At 40.4% G+C, this 25,232-nt stretch overlaps 1 protein-coding gene across 5 annotated transcripts; it reads left to right on the top strand.

The window, feature by feature from the left end:
* The first annotated feature begins 24 nt into the window (after positions 1-24).
* LOC145481035 (AT-rich interactive domain-containing protein 1B-like) lies at positions 25-24,215 on the top strand. 5 transcript variants are annotated; one of them, XM_081459419.1, is made up of 13 exons: positions 25-134; positions 1,410-1,476; positions 1,909-5,459; positions 10,801-11,139; positions 11,530-12,007; positions 13,223-13,633; positions 15,460-15,672; positions 16,012-16,241; positions 17,519-17,572; positions 18,428-18,509; positions 18,615-18,709; positions 19,537-20,698; positions 21,443-24,215. In XM_081459419.1, the coding sequence occupies exons 3-13, from the start codon at positions 4,515-4,517 to the stop codon at positions 23,377-23,379; spliced, it is 5,946 nt and encodes a 1,981-aa protein (XP_081315545.1). In that variant the 5' UTR covers positions 25-134; positions 1,410-1,476; positions 1,909-4,514; the 3' UTR covers positions 23,380-24,215. The 5 variants fall into 5 exon arrangements, with proteins under 5 accessions (XP_081315545.1, XP_081315543.1, XP_081315547.1 ...); XM_081459417.1 differs by having other exon boundaries at positions 1,410-5,459; XM_081459418.1 differs by lacking the exon at positions 25-134 and having other exon boundaries at positions 798-1,476.
* The last annotated feature ends 1,017 nt before the right edge of the window (positions 24,216-25,232 follow it).

Raw genomic sequence — 25,232 nt, forward strand, 5'->3', positions numbered from 1 at the left:
TAACCGCGAGGGGACTGGTATTGAGTGATCCGCAGTTACGAAGAACGCGTTTGGTGCACAGTTTTAAATTTTTCTTTCACAATGAGTTAACAAGACTTAAGACATCTATGTAAAAATCAACGAAGATTGTATAGGTGAGTCTGTTTCAAAATATTTTGTAGAGTACTTTAGTCGCAAAGGTTTTGCTGAGTGTGAAATAACGATATTATTCAGTCCAATTTCATATCTCGACATAGAAAACATCGTGCAAGTTTTTCTTTGTCTTTGTAGAGCTGTTATTTTTTTCACGTCACTGGTGAGTTTTACAGGTCTTTACACCGAGTATGAGCCTATCCAAAAGAAGCAGACAATGTTTCAATCTGGCCTGTTGTACAACTTCAGTGCTCTTTAATTTGCGCTTTTACTCCTCAGGGGTTGTACTCCCACAAAAATTGGGTGGGGATGTGCAGACTGCTTCCCAAAACCCGGGGGGAGAGGGGATTCCCATATAAAAATGACAGGGGTGCTGGTCGTACCTATTAGGGGTTAAAAACACAGTTTTGGTACCTCGCAGGGTGTTAAGCCTCAAAAGGTCCACAGCAGGAGCTTTTACAGTACCTTTAAGGGTATTGAAAAAATATGACAGGAGATAATGTGTTATGTAAGAATTGATACCTCTTAGGGTAGAAAAAAATTTCAAGCCACCCCCAGAAAATTGGATCTTGGTAACTCTTAAGGAGGTCTTTTCAAAATTTCCAACCAGCACCCCGTGTTTTTTATATACAGGAGTCCCCCCCCCCCCCCCCCAGGCCCAAAAACCCTTACCATACTGAAAGTGAAGATCAAAAGTTATCTGTGATTTTTGCTAGCCTATTTATGACCTGACCCAAAATTTGATACCCTATTAAAACCTGACCCTTTAATCAATAGCTTGTTTCAGACCTGCCTGATAGTTAGTTCCCTTGTTCAGACCGATATTAAAGGCATCGTGAAGGGCTTTAATGTTGATGATCTCATTGATGATGATGAAAAGTAGCTTCTTCTAAAAACACACCCAATTCAAGACTAGAGTGCAAAACCCATACCCTATTTCAGACCAAAATGGTCGAAATTGATACCCTATTTCTGACCCAAATGGCCAAAAAAACTTACTTGTAAGGGAACACCCCTGGATTTTGCTCTTACTTCCTGGGGAATTTTTTAAGACTTTTTCAGAAGTGCAGAATGGAGCCTGAATCAATAACTGGATCATTTTTCCCAGCAGGGGGACTCCCATATAAAAAGGACAGGGGTGTTCGTCGGAAATTTTGAAAAGAACCTCTGAGAGGTACCAAGGTCCTGTTTTGTGGGCGTGGCTTGAATTTTTTTTCACCCCTAAGAAGTACCTATTCTAAAACAACACACTATCTCCTGTCATATTATTTTTTCAGCTCATTACCCTAAAACGTACCACAAAAGCTCCTGCTGTTGACCTTTTGAGGCTGAACACCCTAAGAGGTATGTACTATAACCACATTTTGTTAACCCCTAAAAGGTATGATGAGTACCCCCGCCCTTTCTATATGGAAGTTCTCCCTCGGGGTTTTTATGAGATGGAGTAGTTAACACCATACTCAACCCCAACCTGGAGGGCCACAAGTGCTGTAGTTAGTCTGTCCTCTCACCTGAGACCTGCCCGGCTTAGTTACACCTGCCAGGGGTTAAAGCCCCTGACGACATAACTCTCAGGATCCTCATTTCACTCAAGCCTCACCACCAAGACAAGGTCACAGTTCACAGTTCCAAGATACTGTGTGACTATCGAATTCCCTGGTAACACTGAAAGAAATTTTAACTCTCTTCCCAACAATCTTCTGAAGTTCATTCTAGTTGGAAAGTCAGTACAAATAGTTAACTTTGCACTTATTTATTTTTTTTTATATTTTTCAGGATAAATCAATGTTTCTTGAGTCAGTCATTTTGACCACCACCTTGGTTAATTCACATTGTCATATCCTCCTTGATAACAGTGCCAGAGCAATTTTTGTTCCTTACATGTGGCGTCCAAATCAGGAATAAAAGTTGACTATGGTTACAGGCTAAAATTCATCAAATATGGTGTCCAATTTAAACTGTCTACCTTAGAAATGTCTTTTTGAGAGACGATATAAAAGACGATACAATATAATCTAGATGACAAGGTGGCAGGATCAAATCTTGCCACAAAGAACTGTGCTGATAGTCATTAATATTGCACAGTTCTTTTGTGCCAAAGAGAATAGAGAGTAATGCCTGATGTATAAAGTTCTTTTACGTGATCCTAAATTTACTAGCATCTCAGTCTTTGACAGTTTATGTTTGTACTAGCTGGGAATTAAATTTTTTGGCAATATTTTCCTCAAAGTACAAAAAATATGATATATAACTTTTTTCACAGAGAAAATGTGTGGACAAAATCCATCATTGGTAACTGACTTTAAATGCATCTTAATTGCTTTCTTGCAAAGATATAAACTCTGCTTATCGCCATGGAACGAACATAATAACTCAACTTCACAATGAATTACATATTAAAGTGTTTTCAAGTATTTTACACAGCAGTAAATCTCTATGGGTTACAGTTTATGATGAATTTGAAGTACACCTGATTATCTTGGTTTATAGATTTCACAATATTAGTCCCAATAATTTCATTGATATAAAACGATTACAGTGTATAATTGATATTAATTGCCTGGGACTTAACATTTTGGAATACTGATTGTAAAAAAGCGACTGGATGCACGTTTGGTGCTGGCCTTGATTGTTGAAGACTAGCTGGGATAGTTGAAATATTCCACCTATAAATACATTCCCTTTTGCCACAGAACTTCCCTCTCATGTTCAGTTAAGTTGTTTTCACCCAAGAACGGTAGTATTTGGCAGCAATTTTTTCACTGATTCTTAAACGGTCTCACTAACTACATAAAAGGACCAAGAAACTTTTGAAAGTCCGTGAAAATTTAAATTTTGTCCAGGGGATCGTCTGTCTTTGCTATTTATTACTAATAATTAGTATTTGCCATCGCGTGACATTTCAAAATTGGAAACAAAAGAATGTGTCATCGCGAAGCTAAGATCACGCAACGTTAATTCTTTAGGAAAAATAAATAAAAAAAATGATGTTACCGCATGAAAGGATTAGGTGGATTACAATCTAATTATCGCATTTGAAAGAACAAATTTCAACACTTCAATTTATTAATTCTTGTATCGTGAATGAAGTTTTTAATCGGCTTGTTGATTTCCTCACCTGACAGTCTCGTGTTCGCGTCTTCGTTCCTTGATCCCCGTTATATAATCAAGTCGCTGCGGCTGCAAATTAACATTCAACTAGAACGAACGACGACTGATCGGTAATCGATTCTAAGATTTGAAGGATTTAAAAAATCAAAAATTCGACTGATCTACAGTGGTGACAGCGGTGACAATTTGCAAATGACAACAGTGACTTTCAATTTCATTTTCGTCGTTTGCTTTCCATTACAGAAGGGTTTTTTTTTTTGACGTCAAGCAACCGTACATCGTTTTCGCCTATTTAAAGCGGGAGACAAAACACCGATTTTTCCCGTTACGCATCGACAGAGTCTGTCAATTGTGGCGTTATTTACAATGTATTTTATGCACACGGTCGAAAGTAGACAAAACAAACGTTACTCAAAACAATATCAATGCTCCTTGTAATACGTTACCCTTTGATCAAACTTCAACTATTGATCTGTTTCTTAAAACTCATCGCTTATTTTCAGGCATTTTAACTCATAAATACACGATTTAATCCGAGATAAAATATAAACGCCCATCATGCATTCAGTAAATTTACGTTTAATTTTATGCCGTTTGGGTATGAAATATCATTGATATCAACTGTGTGTGTGTCCATTAGCTGGTCTGCAAAATCAATACACAGGTGTTGCATTTACATTTTTAGACTGTTCATTTGCTTTTTAGGTTGATCATTGTCTCATGTACTGACTGAAAAAATCTCCCCCTTTGTAAACAACCCTACTGAAGGATCTTTTTCCGGAGGGATTATTTCCAAGGGACATTTGAAGACATCAAAATAGCGCCTGGTCGTAACGTAATTTTTGTATAAAATTCTAACCTTAAAATGTTGCCACTTGCTTAAAACTAGGCATCCAAATTTCGATCAGTAAAAGTTCAAGGTTTAAAAATTAATTTTCGACAATAAAGATACACATAACGAATGCACCCTCACAGGAATCATGTAAGAGATCCGCATAATAACGTTCCGGTATGCTGCGTGCGCAGCGTTTATGTCCCTAATGACGTCACGTCCTCTCTCCTGTCATTCAAACACGTGCTGACTATAGATGGCTGCTACTGTGTGAAAAGCTTTGACCGTCGGCGAAGCTGAAAAGGCGGTAATTTTCTACAACGTTAAACTTCGTCAGACAAGCCCCAGCAACACGTGGACGTTTACAAACAATTTCGGAGGCTTTGGAATTTTTTTCCAAGTCGGCATGGTGTCGTAAAAAGTGTTTTGGCGCTGTTGAATGGCGCAAACCGTGCGGGTCCATGCGAGCAACGGTGGAACAAGCGGTAGTCGCTTACAACATCCCAATAAGGTGCCTGTATCGAACACGGAACACACGAATCATCATTTTAAATTTCCTTCATCGGGCGGAGATTATTTCCCCGACCCTAACTTCCGCGAGAATGGTTCTAGTACTACGCTAGGCTCGCAAAATCAAGATATTTTGGAAGAGCTACACGAATATATTCAAGGTCCTGACCATCAGAGTAACAACAATAATAAGGCAAATTCCTTGACCAACAAAATGGCGACGTCGAATTCGAGTGGAGCCAACCAACCAACAGCAAATGCTAATGGATTTCAAATGTCCATGAATTCATCTACGGGACTACCAAACAAGAGCGGATCGCTTGGTTTGGGTCTGCCCGCCTCCGTACATCTAAACAATCAACTTTCGTCAATTCTCGACCCAGGAAGTTCGACGGCAAGCCCGGCCGTACCGTCTAGAAATCTGAGTGAATCGAACCCTAATCCCGCAAATATGAAACTTTTGGCATCAAATCAGCCAGCTTTATCACCACAAAACCGGTACAATCAATACAATCCGAGACAGGAAATGCTACTCCGAGGCTATCGCCAAGTTCCCATCGCACCTAGAGCGCCGAACGTAACCGAACAATATGGCTCCCAACAAAGGTTCATGTCTGCGCAGAGCGAAAATCAACTTAAAAGAGGGTTAAATACTCAATCATCGAGCGCTTATCCTTCCAGTTATTACGCTCAGGACTCGAGCGCTTCTCAAGCTGGGCAAAGAGCGCCAAACTCACAGCCAGATGAGAGAAATATGATCACAAATCAACATTTTCAGTGGCAGCAGAACAGACTGCAGACGTCGAACCATTGTTCGTCAAATTTACCAACAAATACTTCTCCCGGCCCGCCGATGAGCAGGGCACAATTGCAGGTAAGTGCAGATTACAACCGTTAAGAGATTGTTTATAGTTATTGGTATTTTAGGGCGTTTGCCGTTTCATTTGTGGGGAGATTGGAGGGGCAACTAGCCTTCCAGTGAAAGCAGACATAACTTACGTTTAAAATATTTATCATCAGAATATTCATAATGGCGGACTCGAACTTTGTTTGAAGGCGATCGGATTTCACAAACGCGATCAAAACGCTACAGAGCGAGTTGTGTGGTTGTGAAAGTGAATGGTTTCGATTCCGAGCGTACAAGTTCGAGCCGGCGAAGATATTTTTTGTGTACAGTTTTCTATACAATTTAAACTTGGTTCACCACCTGTGAAATTTATCTACCTGCTCGCCTGATTGGCTGTGAATGTGTCAATTTATAAATAATTGCAGACAGCTACAGACACAGATCACTCATTGGTCTCCATAGGATTAATGTGGAGAACATTTTATTGACCTTTCATTTGTGGAAATATTAGGGTTACACATGTCTTTGTCATGTTGCCTTTTGTGTTGTTTGTCATTAGGCATTGTAAGTGCATTTTGGTTTATTTAATTTTCTTGAACAGCTGAGACCTAAAATTGGGTTATTGTATAGCAAACAGAGCATTGCATGACAAGCTACAGCTTATGTATCTTTCATTTTGGCAAGTTGCATATAATTATAGTTTCTATTCTTGCTGTGAGCCTTTTTGCCCATCAAATTAGACAGCTTCCCTGAGTTGTGCCTATTAAATAATGTTTTGGGACTACTGTAATGATTTACACAAGTTTTTGAGACAGTAGCACAGTCCTGTTGTAAGTATTAATTGTATTATACTGCATTGTTCCGTGCAAGTACCATCAATTGTATAGTGTCTGGAATTTATTCTGTACCATTTTTCTCTGTGCTGCCAGCTTTAACACACAATGATGAAGTAGTAAACATTCTGGCACTGTGGAAAACAATTTTGAGGGTAGCAACTGCTTGTTATAATAATATTCTCTGTAGTATCTAACAGCATATGGCCCAATATACAGGATTTTTTGTTTAAAATAATTATCTTGAATTACTCCTTATGCGTACCCCTGTTAAACATGCAACCGTTGTTTGTAGTCTTTGGCAACAGAATTTGACCAGTTTTACACATTAACCATGGTTCAGTTTTATCCTTGCTCAGAAAGATTAAGAGCACTTGTTCATTGATATTCCTTCAGTTATATTGTCACTGAAATTTGAAGCATTATGTTACGTAAGTCTTGTTTTGGTGTGCATGGTCTAAGTTGCCTTGCAGATGAAGACCAATGTTTTAAATTTGGGCCATGCTAAATAAGTTCAATGTCCCAACCTTGCTTGCATAAGCATTATCTCCACATGGGTCATTTGCTCTCATGACAAGAATTTTAATGATGTTTAAAGTTTCAAGGCTTTCTAGGTATGCCTTATAATGTAAGATTATACCAGTTTTTCAATCTGGGGCAAGTCTTATCTTGCTGCTCCTGGTGGGACTGTCACTGGGGTCAAACTAAAGGGAAACCCTTCCTGTCACCAGTTATTGGCCATCAAGTGATTGTCAGACAAGTTTTGCGTCAGATTTGTTCTCATTTCTTTGGCGGTGAATGCAATAGTAATTCACTATCAGCTACAGTTTGTTGACATTTCGTCACTTTAAATTTCTCAAAGGCTGCAAATCGAATTAAATTCTTTCTCTAAAATAATGTTTTTTTCTTAAGGGAAGTTTTCATCACTGCACAGTAGTCGTCTTTCCTCCAAATTTTTGTTGTAGTCATTTGATTATTTTCTCCAGTAGCTTTCTCTGTACAAATTGTCTATTTTTCTTTGGACTGGCTATTACCAGAGTACAAAACTGTGGTTCATTATACAAGCATATAATTATATGTTTGTTAATTTTTGTCAGATATATCAATTTATACAAAGTGTTTATTATTTTAGCACAGCTATTTGCTTTAGAACTAGGTTGGCCGTAAAGGTAGTACAAAAATATTTTTACGGTAGAAAAATATTTTTTACAGTACAAAAATATTTGTTACAGCTCAAAAATATTGGTTGCAGCTCAAAAATATTTGTTAAATTGAAAAAAATATTTATTATAAACTAGAGAAATAGTTAAAACAGTACAAAAATATTTAATGCATAATAAAAATATTTATAAGAGTAGCTCATTCCTTTAGGCTCCTCATGGAGCAAAGGGCAGTACAAAATAAATATTTTGGAAGCATTTATGACAGCCCAAGTATCAAGTACAAATAAATTATTCCAGTAAGTACAATAATGTTTTTTTCATTTACAAATCAGATGTACTTTTTATTTTCATTAGCAATGTATTTTTCTCCGCACAATACAATCTTCTCTTCACTTCACTTTCCCCATTCTTCTTTGCTCTCTTAGTATTATTCCTGTCAAAAAAAATGGCTACATCATGTCAGTGTTGCACTAGTTTTTGTACAGCAGGCATTCAGTGAAGAGACTCTTGCTAGTTCAATTACTGTTTTATTGCCACTAACCCTACTTCAAGTGTTGCCGCAGTTATTTCACCTGAATGACGGTGTCTGCAACTTTTGGTTTTTTTATATATATATATAAAATCCCCATAATACATAAACACACTAATTTAAGGACGTTTTTAACAATTTTCCAAAGATTTCCAGCCACTTTCAGAAGATTTTCCAAATGTTGTCCAAAGGCCCTATAAACGTTTCCGATCATTTTGAAGAACGACAAAGGTAGCCAAAGATTACTGAAAACCTCGAAAGAAGATCTGAAGATGTTTCGATCATACACCAACAGATTTAAGTACAGTCAAAGGGACAAAATGATATGAAAAATGATATCGCACATGTGAGGATAAAAATGATATCAATACATGTGGGATAGAGTTTTCATCGATTTACTACCACTCGATATACCACTAAGTTTTATATAATAAAACAAACTACAGGGCTGCTGCCTAACAGGTGACTAAAGTTTTGTTCAAGGAGCCTAAGTGGGCGCCTAAACATGGAGTTTTCATTCCCATCTAATCTGTCCAATGACTTTAACCTTCTCATGAAATCGGTCAAAAAATCATTCACACAATAAATTAAACAGAAAAAGACAGCTTCTCTGGTCCAAAACACGGCAACAAAGTCTCTCTCCGCTCACAAAACAGCCGAAAAAAGCCATATTTTGAAAATCACTCTTTTGAGTATTGCAAACTCAGTATTGGCTAAATATACGTCATGTATGCCAATGGATTGTGTCTCTGTTGATACGTTACTCATTCTATTTGCAAAATAACTACTTTGATACCAGAAATTTTTGGAATTGGAGTGATGATGCTGCTGACATTATATTTACAATTGAATGTAGATAAATGTGTCTAAATTCTTGGGCATTTTTTGTCCGATACTTTGGAAAACTTCACTTAGATGTACTGAATGAACTTCTTTAGTTTCTGAAAGGATTATTTACGACTTAAAAGTCAAACTATTCAAGTAACTAGCTGGCAAAAAGAAAACACCATTGCAATTCTTTTTGCATACTAGGGTTTTATATTTCAGATCAAACGAATTGTTGTGACTCCGCCCAATATACGAGAATATATTTTCTCCAAAGAAGCGGCCAATATGATGCAGTAATGCTACCTCAAAATCACCTTCAGTTTATACTAATGTCCCAAGCAGGGGAAGGAAAACACATTTCAGTGAAGCCAAATTCAAACCTCCCAAAAGCCTCTTTCATTTTTATTTGTTTCATTTGCAGCTCGCATTTCATAATTTGTACAATGTATTTTGTTTTGTTAAAATAGAAAACAACAGCAGCAGTATAAATTTTTGTAAAGTAAGCTGCAGCCCTGGCACAGATATACACCAATTTTGTTGAATTTGTGATCGTAAATAGTATTCTTCCTCAGTCATGACCTGATCACTTTGCTGAACGCTTTATTTCAAAAATTTGATTGATATTAGACCATATTATAGTCTCATGGAAAATCTCTGCCCCCCCTGACCCTCTCCCCTAAATTTCCACAATTCGCTCCAAACCTTTCTCCCTCCCCCACCCCACCCCCCCTCCATCTTTCTCAACCTCTCCATCCCTCCAGATTGACCACAGAAATTTTTACCCTGGGCTCCTAGAAAAGTGGCTTAGGCTCCTAACTTTTGAAGTGAGGAGCCCTAAGGGCTCCTTAAAAATTTCCTTAGGCTACAGTCTTTAACTAAAAGCTTTCAGTTTCCCTGCATGTGTCACTAGATATGGACACTGTCCAGTAGTGATTGTTGCACTAAAGTTTGCTTATATTTGGATCCTGCCCTGTTAGCCAGAGTATAGAGTGCTGGTGGTCCTTCCATAGATTGAAGGGAACTTTCTGCTTGGTGAACTAATGTCTTTCAAGATTTAATTGAAAAGGGTCATCATTCCACAAGGATAGGGGTTTCATTAAGGGCCAAGCACCAGGCAAATTGACAGGCCGTGAGGATGATTTTGCCTGCCTGGTTTTGACCATTTAGTGGAAAGTTTTCTCACTAAGAAGTTCAGTTCAAAAAAATTTTGCTCACCGGTGAAACCAGTTGTCCTCTTGCTGAAAACATTAATGAAACCCCTCCAAGAAGTTGTTGTTGCTCAGGCAAATTCTGCATTTATGGCAACATGGGTTTGATCTTGAAGCCATTGACCTTCTATGATTAGCCACCATAATAACCAAAGTTCTAATTACTAACTTGTTGTACATGAACCAGTACAGGATTGACTTGAAGCAGCCTTGTTGTCTTGTCAGGAGAACAAAGCAGGATTTTTGCCATGGAAATAGTTTTTATTCTGGGTACCAGAATACCATGAAAACTACAGTACATCCGATTTATAACTGAATAAACATACTTGTGCTGGAATAATATATTTTTACTGTTAGTCGTGAAAAACATACCTCCAGAATATTTTTGTGTTGTACTTTTATAAATATTATTTGTACTGTAATAAATAGTTGTGTACAGCGTCTATGGGTTCTAAACCTAAACCACACAGGCAATTAACAATTATTGTTTGATTAATCAACTGGTAATCAATATTGTTGATGTACTTAACATAATTTAATATTTGAATGGGATAAAGCTGGATGGAACAAAATAAGTAATCAAAATGTGCTCTGGTTTAAACTCAGTTTTTCTCAGGCTTTAGTATGTGTTTCTACCATTTGGACTCCAAATTGTCAGAAGCTTTCTGGCTGCTCTTAGTTTGAAAGCTGTTTGATATTAATTAAAGTGTATGCGGTAAATCAATATACTCATAAAGGTCATTTTGACTTGGCAAGTTAAGGAGCACGTAACATTCTACACTAATATTGAGACTAATTTTACTTTAGCAGCCGGGAATTCCCCAACAGCAATCTCCTTATATGATGATGGGTGGCTCACAACAACAACAGCAGCAGCAGCAGCAGCAGCCGCAGTCTCAACAAGCAACCTCCCAGCAGCCATTTGCGCCATACATGATGCAACAGGGAAGCGTGAAGGCGGGAGCTATGCAACAGCAGTCACAGCAGTACTATGGTAACATGTCAATGGGCAGACAGGTTATGGGACAGTCTGCTCTCCCAGGACAGCCTCAGCACTTGGGGAATCAAATACAAAAACCTCCACAAGATTATGCAAGCTTTCAACAACAGCAAATGCAGCATAGATTTCCTCGGGGAGGCATGGAGGTCAGTTTAATATTACAGAGGTCATCTTGTGCTGGAAAGGCTTACAACCAGAATTGAACGAATGACCATCCTATACCACATTTGAACCTAGTTATATGGCCTAGCCTGGTTCTCAAAAGATTTTATTGCCCAGTGGTGTCCAACCAGTCTGGGGGAAGGTTAAAAGTTCAAGTTCTATTGACCGAATTTTGGAAAAAATTCAGAGTAGCCTTTTTCACCATAGAACAGATTTGTCTATTATGTGCCTTGAAATTCCTTGTCTTCAATTTTTTCCTGCAAAATTGGTATAAACTGTGCATTTTACTTGCATGTGTTTGTGTTCGTTTCTATGGAACAAAATTTTGCAATGATGCATCTCTATCTGACTCGCATTATATTGTCAAATTTCAGCCTCAATATCCTCAACAAATGCCTTACATGCCTCAACAGCAACAAAGACAGCCACAGCAGCCACAACAACCACAACAGTCATACCCACAGCCTCCAACTGGAATGCCAAGGATGCCGTCCTCTCATCCACAGCCTATCCTTCCCAAACCATCCTCGGCAGACATGTTCGGAGCCTCTGCTGGTCTACGGTACACCAGCAACAATGTAGCAGATAATTTACCAAACCAGGAGTTCCCCCCTAACAGAATGGCAGCTGACCAACAGCAACATGGGCTACCGTCAGCATCAGCATCATATGGGAATTCCCCCTTGGGACGGATGGGTGCTTCTTCAGACATGCTGGCAAAGTATGGCAGTGGCCAAGGTGCATACCAACGTGGTAATCCTCCACCATTTCCTGGTCCTCTCCACTCCAGGCACACGCCATCTCCTATACCTAACATCACTCTGGGGTCACCTTTGAGGAGTGTGGCTGATGGTGAGTAGCACAAATTAGTAAACCTTGGGATATCAACCAACATGGTTTGCCTCTAATGTAAGTGCTTTAACGCACATTCAAGTGCAAATATAGTGATATATAGTGTTTTTCATCAGTGGAAAGTTTATCCTCTGAGAAAAGTCAAGGTAAAACTAGTAGTAATCAGAGATTACGAGAGTGCGTCCGACGCTCTTACCTTACTATATAATTATATATAGTAAATAAATGATTTCACTAGCTGACTTTCAACCTTTGTCTATTGCTAAAATCAACATTTTTCAGCAGCAACCGAGGTTTTACAGTCAGATATGCATAGTGTCAAAGTCCGTGCTAGTGAAGAGGTCACGATTGGTTGATACATTGCGTGACGCTGCCAGTTTCTGTAGTCTCTCAAGTTTCATAGAATAGTTAAATTACATACATTATTCTAAGCTAGCATTTGCAGTATTTCCCCTGATGAATGAAGTAGTCTTATGGATCTTGCCTTCAGAGTACTTTTCCACCGATTCCAAACAATAAAATTTCGACCGGATAAAGACTGAGCTATCTGTCATGACTGGAACTAATCAACAAATGCAATCACAATGTAGCTGTTCCCACGGTTATAATCCCAGAGCCAAGTTGTGTTAATAAACAAGGACAATTCTCTCAGATTGCGGTAAATGCTGCTGTCGAAGCATTTAAATTTGCCAAAATCTAACGCTGAGAGCACATAATAGCGAGGCGTACGGCGACTGAATGGAAAGAAGTCAAAAAAAGATCCATCGGAAAGACGAGCTCACATGGCCTGCTCACATACTCACATGTTTGCCACATGTCTTATCACATGTCTTAGCATTAAACGGTACCAGTTTACTGGCCGTGACATGCCCCTGCAAAAATCAAGCGGGGTGGCCATTTTAGTGTCCTTACAGGAATGTGGTTTTTTTTCAGCCTAGAACCGTGCACAGGGTGACCAACTCTGAAAAGCCACAGGTCAAAATTAGGTTTGCGTTCCACTTCATCGAACGCAATGATATTAGTTTTATGTACATTGTATGACTGTGTCATGAAGTTAGGTTGCACTTACGAATTTTGACATTTGATAATGACCTGAATTGTTTTGATTGTTTTGATTGTTTTGAATTGTGGTAGACAACAGTTTTAACATGCAGCTAATTAACCAAAGGGGATTGTTGTTAATCAAGTTTTTGTTTTCAATAATTCCATTCAAAGGGACTTCTCCATCTGTTGGAATGCCTAATTTTGGCACAGAAAGCCCAACATCCACAGGAAGCATGCCAAACTACCCCCCAAGTAAACTACCTCCTCCATTTGGAATGGGAGGAACACAGATGTCGGGTTCAGGTGTGTCCAGCAGTAGCCTGCCTCCAGCTAGTGCAGGAGGCTCAAACCTTTCCACTTCTGGGTCTGGTGTTGGTGGGACTGCTGCTGCAGCAGCTGCTGCAGCTGTACTTGAGGCAGTCAGTTCTGGATCAAGATATCCCAGCACAGCGCAAGGTCCAGGACCACCATATGGTAACCATCAAGACATGATGATGAGCAGTAAAGCTTCTGACAACATGTCTGCTTCAAGGATGTCTCCAATGCAGTTAGGGTCTATGCTGGGTCCAAATGTACAAACAGGTGTGCGCCATTCTTATGATTATCTACACAGTTTTTCCAAAACCCTGGGCTTGAATTCCAGCTTGCCCTTCAGACAAACAATTTTCAAATTTTTCTTGCCCCTGGGCAAGTTTTTGTTTAATTTGTGTACTTGAGTTTGCAGACGACTTGCCATGGAGCAAGTTACTTGCCTGGCAGGATAATCTGCCTGTCCCGGATGACCGAACGGCTCTTTTTTTGAGCCTTGAAACTGCGCCAACAGCAGGCACTTTTGCTACTTGTAGTAAATTATCTGGTGCTTACTTCATGCTGGAGTTCACTTATTCTGACTAATGACAATTCTTCTCTGGCATTTATTGCCTTCTACTTCTGTTATCCTGCCTGCTATTACAGAACATTTTGACAGGGCTGGCACATGTGTCATGTATCTGTCACAAGGTTTCCAATAACACCTGGTGACAGGTCATGTGATGGCTCCTTTTTGTGCATTGATTATATGCTCCCTTTTTTTGATAACAATGAAGAGATTCCAATTGTTAGTTATATACTTTGCAAAATTTCCCTTCTATTTGAAAATAAACATGTATTAGAGCCTGGACCTTGTAGTGAATGGGTAATGTGCCTGAACATTTTGTTTCACTTTTTTCATAATTTATCATTAACCACGCAGCCATGGGCTGAGCGCAGTTCATGTTCTACCCATGGTTTTTTTTTTTTTTTTTTGTCAGAGACCAGACGCAGACCTCCACTCGGCCAACTTGTAATGTTTACTCACCAAACCTTGTTTCTTCAGGGTCAACAAAAATCTCAGATTACAAAGTCACGCCGAACTCACGCTTTGCAAAAAAATCTCCTCAAAATCCTGACTTCGAAACGATATATTAGTTTAGCGTTAATAGCTACCTCATATCGGCAGTAGTAAAAATCTATTCCTTAACAATCCAGCTTCATCATATTAAAATTTTAACAAAATCGAAAACAAAACCAGAACTAAATATAATTCGATTTTTTTTGTCACCTCGCTTCATTGCTTGAGTCAACAAAGGAAGCGATGGTCGCCCATAGCCACTGAAACACACGAACATAACGCGAACCGACGTTTCAGTCAAAAAAAATCCAGGATTATTGCCTGAGAGCTGAAAATTGAAGAGGAGCATCTTTTTCAAACTTTTCTCAGGTTATTTAGGCGAAAAAAAGCACCTCGGTGGGCTCCAAAAAAGAACGAAACAAAAAAACAAAACGAGACAGTGAGAAGAGCTGATAATTTATTCAATTTGTTCACTGCGTGGCCTTCGTTACGTTCAAGTTAAAAAACAGCTTACTTCTGGATAATTTCAGCCTTACGAGCCAGCAGCTGGTCCCAAATTACTTTCCATATCCTTAAAAATGTCCTGACATCCATCTCCGAAAGATTTGGCCGCAATTTTTGAGCAAATAAACATTTTGCCGACGGCAATCACCAATACAGTGGCTTGCATACTAGTTCGCTAACTTTACAAAACCCTCCTGAGGGGGGGATATGACGAAAAGGGCTGAAAAATGATGGTTGGAAATAGGGCAATTTTCTCAGCTTCCGGTATACCAAGAGTGTGCATCATTGAATTATGATGCATGTTTCTGTGTATTGAGTTTGATAGTGTGGCTTTGCTAGCAATGTTATAACACATATATAACTTAGTGATTCCTTGTGGCACCATTCTACAAGCTATAGCTGTTTCTGGTAGTTGACCCTTAGGTTGGAAATCCTAGTGTTTATTTCATTCCCTCTCCTTACTTTTGTTTCTGTGGTGTTATCAGTTTTAAATTTGTTGCATAATGCTAATCAAAAGTACTGATCCTCTCTACAGGTCGTGTACCATCCCCAACATTGAATGAATTACCAACAGCAGAGGATGTGGAGGCCATGATCGAGTCAATGAGAGCAGGAGAAGCATCGCTTTCGAATGACAATGATGACCAACAGCAGCCACGCTCACAAGGTTCTGCTCCTCCCTCAGTGGCTTCCCTGCCTGCAACAGTGGCATCATCTCCTTCACAGCCACAGGGAACACCTGTAAATGGTGAGGCATGAATGTGAAATTGATACATGAGTATATTCTGTTTTTCCTCGTAGCGTTATCCCCAGCATTAAATTTACCAGTACTCTTTTAGACCCTTGGGTGGGGCAGCTTGAGGGTTAGGTGTCTTGCCCAAGAGCACACCACAATAAATGCAGCCTGGGCATCCAGTGATCTGGAGTGTAGCGCAACACACAAACCATTGGGCCACTGCATTTCTCAAACACACAAAGTTCACTTTAAATTATTCATGTCCAGGAAATTTGACACAGGGAATGAACATCTATTATTCATTAATATTCAATATGCATCGTCACATGCCCTTTTTTTTGTCTTTTGCAGCTCAGAATAGTAGCGCAGATACTCGTGAACTCAACAGCTCAAATCTAGACCTGCCCACCATGGACAAAGAGGGCTCACCACCCTCACCACCTTCATCACCTCTGTCCAACTTCTCTGGTTTATCACCTGGAGTATCTCCATCTGGAGTGTCCATTACATCGTCATTTGGTGACGCAGAAATTGACCTGGATGAAATCAACCCTTCTCTTCCTAACAACCCCATCTCTATGGTAACTAGTGTAAATTACTTGCTCTCATTTATTTGTGTATGTGTAGCTAGTGTATGAAATTTCATTCCCTTTGATCTTGTTACTAAAATTGATTTTGATATTAGAATGTCCAAAATTAGACGTTAGCCTTTTCCTCACCTTCGTCTCCTTTTAGCTCAGTCTTTGTCATAAATGGAATGTATTTTTTTCATGTTTACTTTTTTTTAAAAAAAGTTGAAACTCGTCTGAGCATATCATTAATACTTGTTCAAGAATCGTCAATAGTGATCTCAAGGGCAAAGTATGAGATTAATTCCTGGAGTGACTTTTCAAACCTAGTGCTATTGCTGTTAATTGTTTCATTGGCTGGACTTATACTAGGGATGATTTAGCCATATGAGACAAATTAGCTGTCTGAGACAAGTTTCATTCTTTTCACACCTTTTTATTTTATTTACTTCTTCCTAAATTATTTATTTTCATTGTAATCTAATTAATAATTTTAACAGTTGTAATTACATCTTGATAGACTTGTCTACCTAGACTAGCACTAGATATCTGTGGGCCAGTCGAACTGTAAAAATGTAAATTTAGAACCAGGTTAAGATTGTTGTTGTTTGTTATTCATCTGCCTGAGATGGATAAATTGTGTAGGAATAAATCTGGAGTTTAGATGAATTATGTGGCCAAATTTGTCTTGAACTGATTCGTCTGTCAGCAAGTCTTGGAAGATGTTCTGACAGATGTTCTGACAGACCGGAATTATATCTACACAATTTATCCATCTTGAGGATAAATCGTCTCCTAAGATAAATTTGGCTTCAGATAATTCATCTCCAGTATAAATTGGCCCTTTTTCCAAAAAAAATAAAAAATAAATCCCCCATTTGGTGCCAATCTTGTAGTGACAACTTCCCATTTAACTGGTCCGCAACAGGAAAGTGCAAGGAACATATCTGCATTGAAGTTCGATAGTTGACTCCCTCTCAAACTAATACTGCAATCTAAAGGTCCTTATTAATTGTTGTAAGAAGAGACATCATTATTACCAGTCAGCATGTATCCTATTTATCCATGATTTTCTGTAGCTGAAAGCATGTTCACAGTTAAGGAATATGTTGGAAAATATAACTTTCTTAAAGAGTGTATTTACATATACTATTAGGTCTCGTTAATTTGGCCTTTGTGATCAACTTGTAACCTCTCATAAGCTGTGTATTTGACGATGTCATGATTTCACGCGATGAAATCAGACACTGATCATTTTTGGAGATTAATCCATCTGTTTTGTTTGTTAGTCTTCGTATCAGTTTCCATCATCGAGGCAACAACATCAGCAGCAGTATGAGAAGGTAAGCAAGCTCTTAACTCGTAAGTTCCATTAGTGCACCCTTTACTGAGAGTCATGCAAACTACCTTCAGCACGCCTATTCCCCACCCCCACTCCTCCCCCACCCCAACCAAATCCCGGAAGTCAAGGAAAAGAATTAATAGTAATTATAACAGTCAGTTATAACCTCCTTGCATACGGTGGCTGTGCCCGCAGTACGAGCAGCATGCAAAAGTGAGCTGTCCTACTGGAGTGACATGATAAGAGTCTTTTTCTTTGTAGGTAATAAAAATAAAGACAATGCTTAAATTTCTTTGGCATCTTCTAATACTGGGTTTAATGAGACAAGCAGCAGCATGTTTTGTCCAAAATGATAAAACTGTTATCCTACATGGTCACACCCGACGAGCAATGAGGGGGTGCCTGACACGAGTGACCCAATTTCAGCTCGATTCGGCACCAAATTGAAAGGTTGGAGACATGAAATGTTTCCTATTTTTCGCTTTTCATAATCTGTTATGGTTTTTGTAATGGTAAATCCCTTTCCGTAAATATTCAATGCTGTCTCCATCGACAAGAGCTGCTGGACCTCAATGCCTTTCCTTTGGACAAAAATTGATGTCAGGACAGTACAGGTTTTCCCACCTTCTGAACCATGATTGGTCAATTCAAACTTCAGGCACAACAGCCGTATGCAAGGCTTTGTTAAGCAAACAACGGCTATGTCGTGGCACAGTTGTTACTTTTTCTCTTGGCTGTGTGGCATTTATACATCTACATATATAAGAACTCAAAAGTACTCAATTACCTGGTTACTGTGAGTGTTTTGTTGCTTCATTAACCACCATACTTGTATAATTTTGTAAAACTCTTTCAGTTCTCCAAGTTATATGAACTTTCTGATGAACCAGAGCGGAAGGAATTTCTTAATAAATATCAAGCTTTCATGAGTAGTCAAGGTAATGTATATCGAAAACCCTCTATAACACCTCAGCATTGCCTTTACAGAGAGTTTCCGTAGTCGCTTTACGTGATATTGATTTGTTGCTTTTTTGTCTTAAAAGGCACACAGATCACCCAAGTTCCAGTTGTGATGAGACAGCCGTTAGATCTGTTTAAGTTTTTCACTGTAGTCAGGGAAAGAGGTGGCTTACAGGAGGTGAGTCTCATAAAACAGCTACTGATGGCTAAAAATTGAAGTCAGTTTTAGTGATGATGAAGTTTGTCACTTAGTCTAAGCAACCAGGGGTTTGATTAAGGGCCAGGCAAATTGAATGGCTGTGCAGACGATTTTTCCCGCCTGGTTTGACCATCTAGAAGAAGGTTTTTCTTGTAAAGATGTTCAGTTCAAAAAATTTTGCCCTCCTGTTGAAACCTTTAATGACACCTCTGAGCCACTGTTTTAACATTGGCTGTGCTGTGTCACAGTGGTCTAGTGATTAAAGCGTCATAATGGCTCGGGCCGAAAACTCTGCTCTCTTGCTTTACATTTAGGCAAGTGAACTCCACAGTGCTTTGCTCCACCCAAGTGTATCAGGCGAACGGCCAAAAAAAATTATAAAAATAGAAATTCTGCGATTGACTAGCGTCCCACCCCACATTAGCCTTTGGCAATTTGTCCGTATGTAAGAGAAAAAGTGTAGCTTCTGTTTTCAGTTTTCTTTTGAATTTGGCCTTTGGGGTTTTCTAAAGTAATGTGCTTGACTTAGCAGTTGACCAGGTTTTATTCGAATTCGCTGCTACTAAATAGTCCAATCAAACTGTAAAACTCACCGCAATTGTGGGTCTTTATGCTCCAAAAAGATTTTCCTCATATGACGAAATTACCTTCAATAACAAGGCGAACGGAGGAGAGTAGCATGTATCTTCAAGTCTCGCTTTTTTGTTTAATGTCGTTTTACTGGAGTTGTTACCTGCAAACATTGTGGTAACATTCATTTTGTAAAATAGTATGTTGAGGCTCACATGTCTTGTTGTTTGCTCTAGGTCGTCCGCAGAAAACTATGGCAGGATGTTTTGGAGGCTTTGAACCTACCCACAGATCAACCAAGTGTTGTGAATGTACTTCGCAATCAGTATTCCAGATATCTGTTGTCATATGAGATGAAATTCAGCAAGAGTAATTCTATGGACGACATGAAGATCAATCTTCTTGAAGGTTCAGGCATTCCGCCTCCAAATGCGACCGTGACTTGTTCAGAAGCGATAATACCCACAAGCAGTCTAACTCAGAGTCACAGACCGGCCGAGACTACCTCTATTCACGGCTCCTATAGCTCCATGACAAACGAATCTTCCGCTAACCTGCCCCCGAGTTATAACATGAAAGACGGGTACCCGGAACCTAGTTTGGACACTGGTAAAATGTTTCCAGATCTTAGAGACAATCATGGGAATTATCAAGTGAATCCCCCTGCCTCGTCCAGTCCATTTGGAATGCCTCAGTACCCATACAGTGGGGAAAGAAGAAACAGTTTTCCTAATCATCCCCAGGGAGGGCTCCCTTCGTACATGATGTCCCAGCGTAACATGTATCAGGGTCCATCGTCGTTGTCACAGTTCTTTCAGCAGTCGAACACACAAGCAGGACATCCAGGAGCTAACTATCAACATTCACAGTACCCGCAGCGTGCAAGCCCATCATTGATGGGGCCTCTCTCGTCACCTCACTCCATGATGCCCAGTGCAAGTTCCCACGAAAAGATGCACCCATTGTGGGGTTCTCAGTATAGCCCGTCAACAGAGCCCGAGCACATGGTGGACTATCCCCCTGGGGCCCACAGTGGTAGAGTTGCACGTCCGTCCAGTGGCCCTCCTCCCCAGTTCTCGCCGGCACCACCGTATGGCTCGTACCCAGGCCGCCAACAGAGCCAGTATTCTCCTGCTACTCCGCCGTATCGCCCCAGTCCTTCACCATCTCCATCGAGACAATCATTAGCGCAGGCACCACATCAAGCAGCACAGAAAATGAAGTATCCGTCCCAAGCGCCTTCACAACCTTCACAGCAGCAGCAGCAGCAACAACAGCAACTGCAACAGCAAGCTCATGGCACATCTGTCAAGAGAGACATGCCATTTCCAAACGACTGTATTGAGACTACAAGACCCGTGTTTACTAAGAAGCGTAAGCTCACGTCTCGAGATTTGGGTATGTTGGATTGTCAGTATTACATTTGTATTTTGATCAGTTTCAACAGCGAAGAAAAACAAAACAAACGTGGGTTCCTTAAGCCTGGTTATAGCTGACGATGCAAATAGAGCGGTTTTCACCTGAGTGTCGAAGAGTAATTGGTTTGCATTTACTACGCTACACGATTGGCTCCGAAACCCACGCCACTTTTTCATCCAATCAGAAGTGAAACCAAAAACCAATCATGACTCGCTCGCACACATTTTCCCGCGCTTTGTGTCAGCCACAAGTGTTTGCTTCGAGTTTTGATTGGTTCATTGAATTTTCTGTGTCATTTGTGATTGGCTAGGGTGATAACTGTGGTTTTGGTTTCACGACACTCGATTGAAAACGGCTCTATGTGTGCAAACACAAGAGTCAACACAAGACATCGAGAAATGAAAGCATAAGGATCCTGTGTTTTATCCTGTGTCGCAGACATTTTTCACGTTTCCAGCTAGACTTGAGGTCAAGTCTGAGGTTTCTTGTTCTTGTTGGGTACACTTGCATCACCAGTGAAACATAGGCTTCATTTTAAATATTCTCTGTTTGCCGTTCTGTTTCGAGTTCTTAAATTCTCTCTGATTCCTGTAGACCTACATCATCCGTCGGAAACTTCTTAGTTGAATCTCGGACGTACAGTGTATCTCGAGCTAGGAAAGAGTAGAGATGGTTATAAATAATGCTTATAATCGTTCTTAACATTCCTATGTTATTTCCTAGGCCCTGTGGAAGCATGGCGAGTAATGATGTCACTGAAATCTGGCTTGTTATCAGAGGCGACCTGGGCTCTAGATACCCTTAACATTCTGCTGTATGACGACAACACGGTCGCGTACTTCATGTTAGCCCAGCTGCCAGGTCTTCTTGATAACCTTATCGATCACTTCCGCCGCTATCTGATTGACATTTTTGACACGTTCGCCGAAAGCGAAATCAGTGTCGGCGCGGTGTTCCTGAAGCAAAACGAGGTTACAGCGTCCCTCGAAAACAAAGAGAAAGAAGACGACGAGGAGGTTGAAAAGATCAACAGAGATGCGAGAAACAGTTTCAGTGCCTTCTTGGTTAGCACGACGTTTGAGTTTCTAAAGGACGGATTTCAAAGTGGCTCGAGCGATTGGCTAATGGGCGGTGGAGACACTACTCGGCATATTCAGACGCATCTTGGCTGGATGCCGAGAGCAGAAAACTCCAACACGACAAGTTACGAGGGAAGAGAAAGTCATGTCAAGGAAACTGACACTCTCGTGGAAATTGGGAACTGCAAAGGCAAGCTGAAAATTGAGAGTGAAAAAACACAGCTGTCTGGACTTAGCCAGGGGAAATCGGCAGCTCAATGCAAGGATGTACGTTGTTCAACCGAAAAGAAATGTGGCACGAATTGTACAAAACTTAAAAATGACTCATCTTGTCCTACTATGTCGGGGAAAGGTGAGTCTAAAGATGACATTGCTGTTAAAAACGAACAGAAACCCGAGGAGAAATTAAAAAGTCAAGAAAACGATAAGTGCGACAAAGAAAGCGAAGAAGAACAGTTTACTTCGCGGTTAAAAAAGGAACTTGATTTGGACCTGGACTCAGGCAGTAGAGATTCTGACATTGAAGACTCTGATGCCTATATTCGGTCAGTTGTTACTAAAATAAACGTGAAACAGGAACCAATTATCGAGGAGCAAGCGTGCGGGAAGGAAGACGCACCTTTGTGCTTAAGAACGGAGAGCCAAGATGCCGTTTCGCGGCGTTGTCTTTGCGTGTCGAACATTCTTCGAGGACTTTCCTTTGTCCCGGGAAACGACGCAGAGATGTCACGGCACGCTGGCATGCTCATGATTGTCGGTAGGTTGTTACTGCTCCATCATAAACACGCCAAGCGAGTCCCTTATCGGCATTCGTATCTTCAGGATGAAATCGAAGTGGAGTGTCCGAGCGATGACCGGCACGACTGGTGGTGGTATTGCCTGGAAGGTCTGCGTGAGAACGCCTTGGTGATAACAGCTAATGTGGCAGGTCAGCTTGATCTTGCCCTGTACCCTGAGGCTATCAGTCTGCCTTTGTTGGACGGCTTGCTTCACTGGTTCGTGTGTCCGTCGGCGGCTGCTCAAGATCCTCTGCCGACAGCTACTCCAGGGACCTCTCTGTCCCCGAGACAGCTGGTGTTAGAGGCTCTGGCAAAGATGAGCATCTTAGAGTCGAACGTCGACATGATTCTTAACACGCCACCGTTACCGCGAGTAGACGAGTTGTACACCATGCTGGTTCGCCTAGTCGGGGAGAGAGGTAATCCAGTAACTCGCGAACTTGCCCTCGTTCTTCTGTCCAACCTTGCACAAGGAGAGAATTCCTTCGTTGGTTTCGGCGACAGCAAGGCTTGTATTTCGATGCTATTAGAATTTATCGAGGACGCGGCCTCTAGCATGAGTGCATATTCATCGGGCAGCGGGCTGGCGCAGGCCGGCTTTCATTCGGAGAGTTTCTGCGGAACAAGTGTGGACATGCTACGCCGCGCTGCCTCCACGCTGGTGTGCTTGGCTCGTATTCGTTCGAATCGTGCGCTGTTCTTGCCTTTTCAAGAACGAATCTTAAGGCTGGCAGTTCTTCGGATCCTGGACAGTATGATCGCCAATCATCTGGCCGAGATTCTTTTCTATTTATCCAGGTGAAACAGTGCCGCATGCACCCCCGTGCATCTGATCAGCGGCTCTACTCCTTTATGTTACGTGACGGTGAAAGAAATTCTAAGCAATTAGAAAAAAAAAATTGTTCTCCAAGAGGAGATCCCTAATTTTTTTTGTCTGTTTTGTATATGGAGTCGTGGCCAAGCCATAATAGGAGTTGATTTGTTTTTTTGTGTCTATAATTAACTTTGTTGTCCGCCTGACTGGGCGAGAATGCGCTCCTTACTTGATAATGTGGGTTTGTTGTTCCACTGGTTTCCTGTCGCCTATCCGTTTCATATTGGCAAATGAGCATTCTCATCCAAATAAAACTGGGATTATTTACGTGTAGTGTTTATGATATTCCCCTCAGGCAAAATCTCTTTGAGGCGAACCTCGAGGACTTTAAACTAAAAGACTTTGGTTATGAATAGTTTCACTTCAAACAATGTTCTCGTACTTTTCATCGTAAGGTCAACTTTCATCATTATCATCGTGCAACAACAGGGTAATCAGTGGCTCAGGAGTGCAATACGGATAGACATCAGCTCTGACAAGTTATTACCAGTTTACTAACCGTTGTATAATATGTAAAGTTAAGTGCGTCCCCAATATAAGTATTTCTGGAAAAAGAGCTTTTTGTAGATTTGACAAAACAAAGCATGGAAGCTTAATTTTACAATTTTTTGCTACTCTTGTAGAGATAATTAAACAGAGGCCTGGTATTGTTTGATATGAAAAATTACGTGTAAAAAAAGCGCCTCATAACATAAGTGTGTAATAAAGTGTTAAGTTAGCTAGAATATATGTTGAAAGGAGATATTAAATAGCAGTTTTTCACAGCTTTTGATGTTCTTCTAGCGATGTAAGTTGCTGCTGTTCCAATGAAAGTTAACAGGGCCTATTACAGTGGAACCTCAGGTAGCGACCACCTCTCCTCAGGGACCAATTTTGACGGGTCCGTAAATGATCCCGGACCGGAAATGATCCCCATATGGGACCGCAAATGATCCCGACAAGAAGTATGCAATGGCAGATTTCTATCAGAGGAAGGTGAAAACAGAGAAATCTCACAAAAAATAATTGTTTTGTCATTTAAAGAGAAATATTCCAGACTTGCTTTTTTTGTTTTCGAAGGCCATTGACTGAGAGAAACACTTAAAATTCTATATATACCAAAAAAAATAAGATTCCGACAACAGTGAATCACCAAAGAGTTGGAAATGGGAAATGCAGGACTTGCATATCGCCAGCTGCCAACCCACAAAGATGGCAACTGTTTATTCCATGCGATGAATGAGCAGCTAAGTCGCCTCGGAAGAGTATCGCACAGTAGCACAAAATCGTGCTCTGACCCGGTAAACGCCGAACTAACCCAGCCATCCTGGAAGGGGACTAATTTGTGTGAATATATCAATCTTGGAACATGGACATCCTGGACGGGACTAATTTCTGTAAATACATCCTGGACGGGGCTAATTATAGTGAATATATCAATCGTGGAGAACGGAACATCTATCTGCGTAGAATGACTGGCTGGTGATTGCTTCATGGGCCCTACTTGATATGCTTGAAATCGCAGTTGCGAAAGTACATCTATCTGGGTGGAATGACTGGCTCGTGATTGCTTTATGGGCCCTAATTGATATGCCTGAAATCCCGGTTGCGAAAGTATCTAGCACTACAGGAGAAAATAGGCTCGATTACCAGGAGAAACGGGATTGAATGTGATCTATCCAGGTGATTGTCAAAACGAAGCACAAGCCACTGGAGATATGATGGTCTTGTTTGGCCATGAAGCTGAACTTCATTACCATACTGGAACCAATGGCTTTTCAGAATTCCCAACTACCAAAGTT

Source organism: Orbicella franksi, chromosome 3 (assembly GCF_964199315.1).
Source record: "Orbicella franksi chromosome 3, jaOrbFran1.1, whole genome shotgun sequence".
Taxonomy (NCBI): domain Eukaryota; kingdom Metazoa; phylum Cnidaria; class Anthozoa; order Scleractinia; family Merulinidae; genus Orbicella; species Orbicella franksi.

What these genes read in the sequence shown, in the direction of transcription:
- LOC145481035 (XM_081459417.1), top strand. Translation starts at nt 4,515, where the DNA reads ATGGCGCAAACCGTGCGGGTCCATGCGAGCAACGGTGGAACAAGCGGT. An exon ending in TTTGAGGAGTGTGGCTGATG is followed by an intron (nt 12,008 to 13,222) that starts GTGAGTAGCACA and finishes TTCCATTCAAAG; the next exon opens with GGACTTCTCCATCTGTTGGA. An exon ending in GCTCACGTCTCGAGATTTGG is followed by an intron (nt 20,699 to 21,442) that starts GTATGTTGGATT and finishes GTTATTTCCTAG; the next exon opens with GCCCTGTGGAAGCATGGCGA.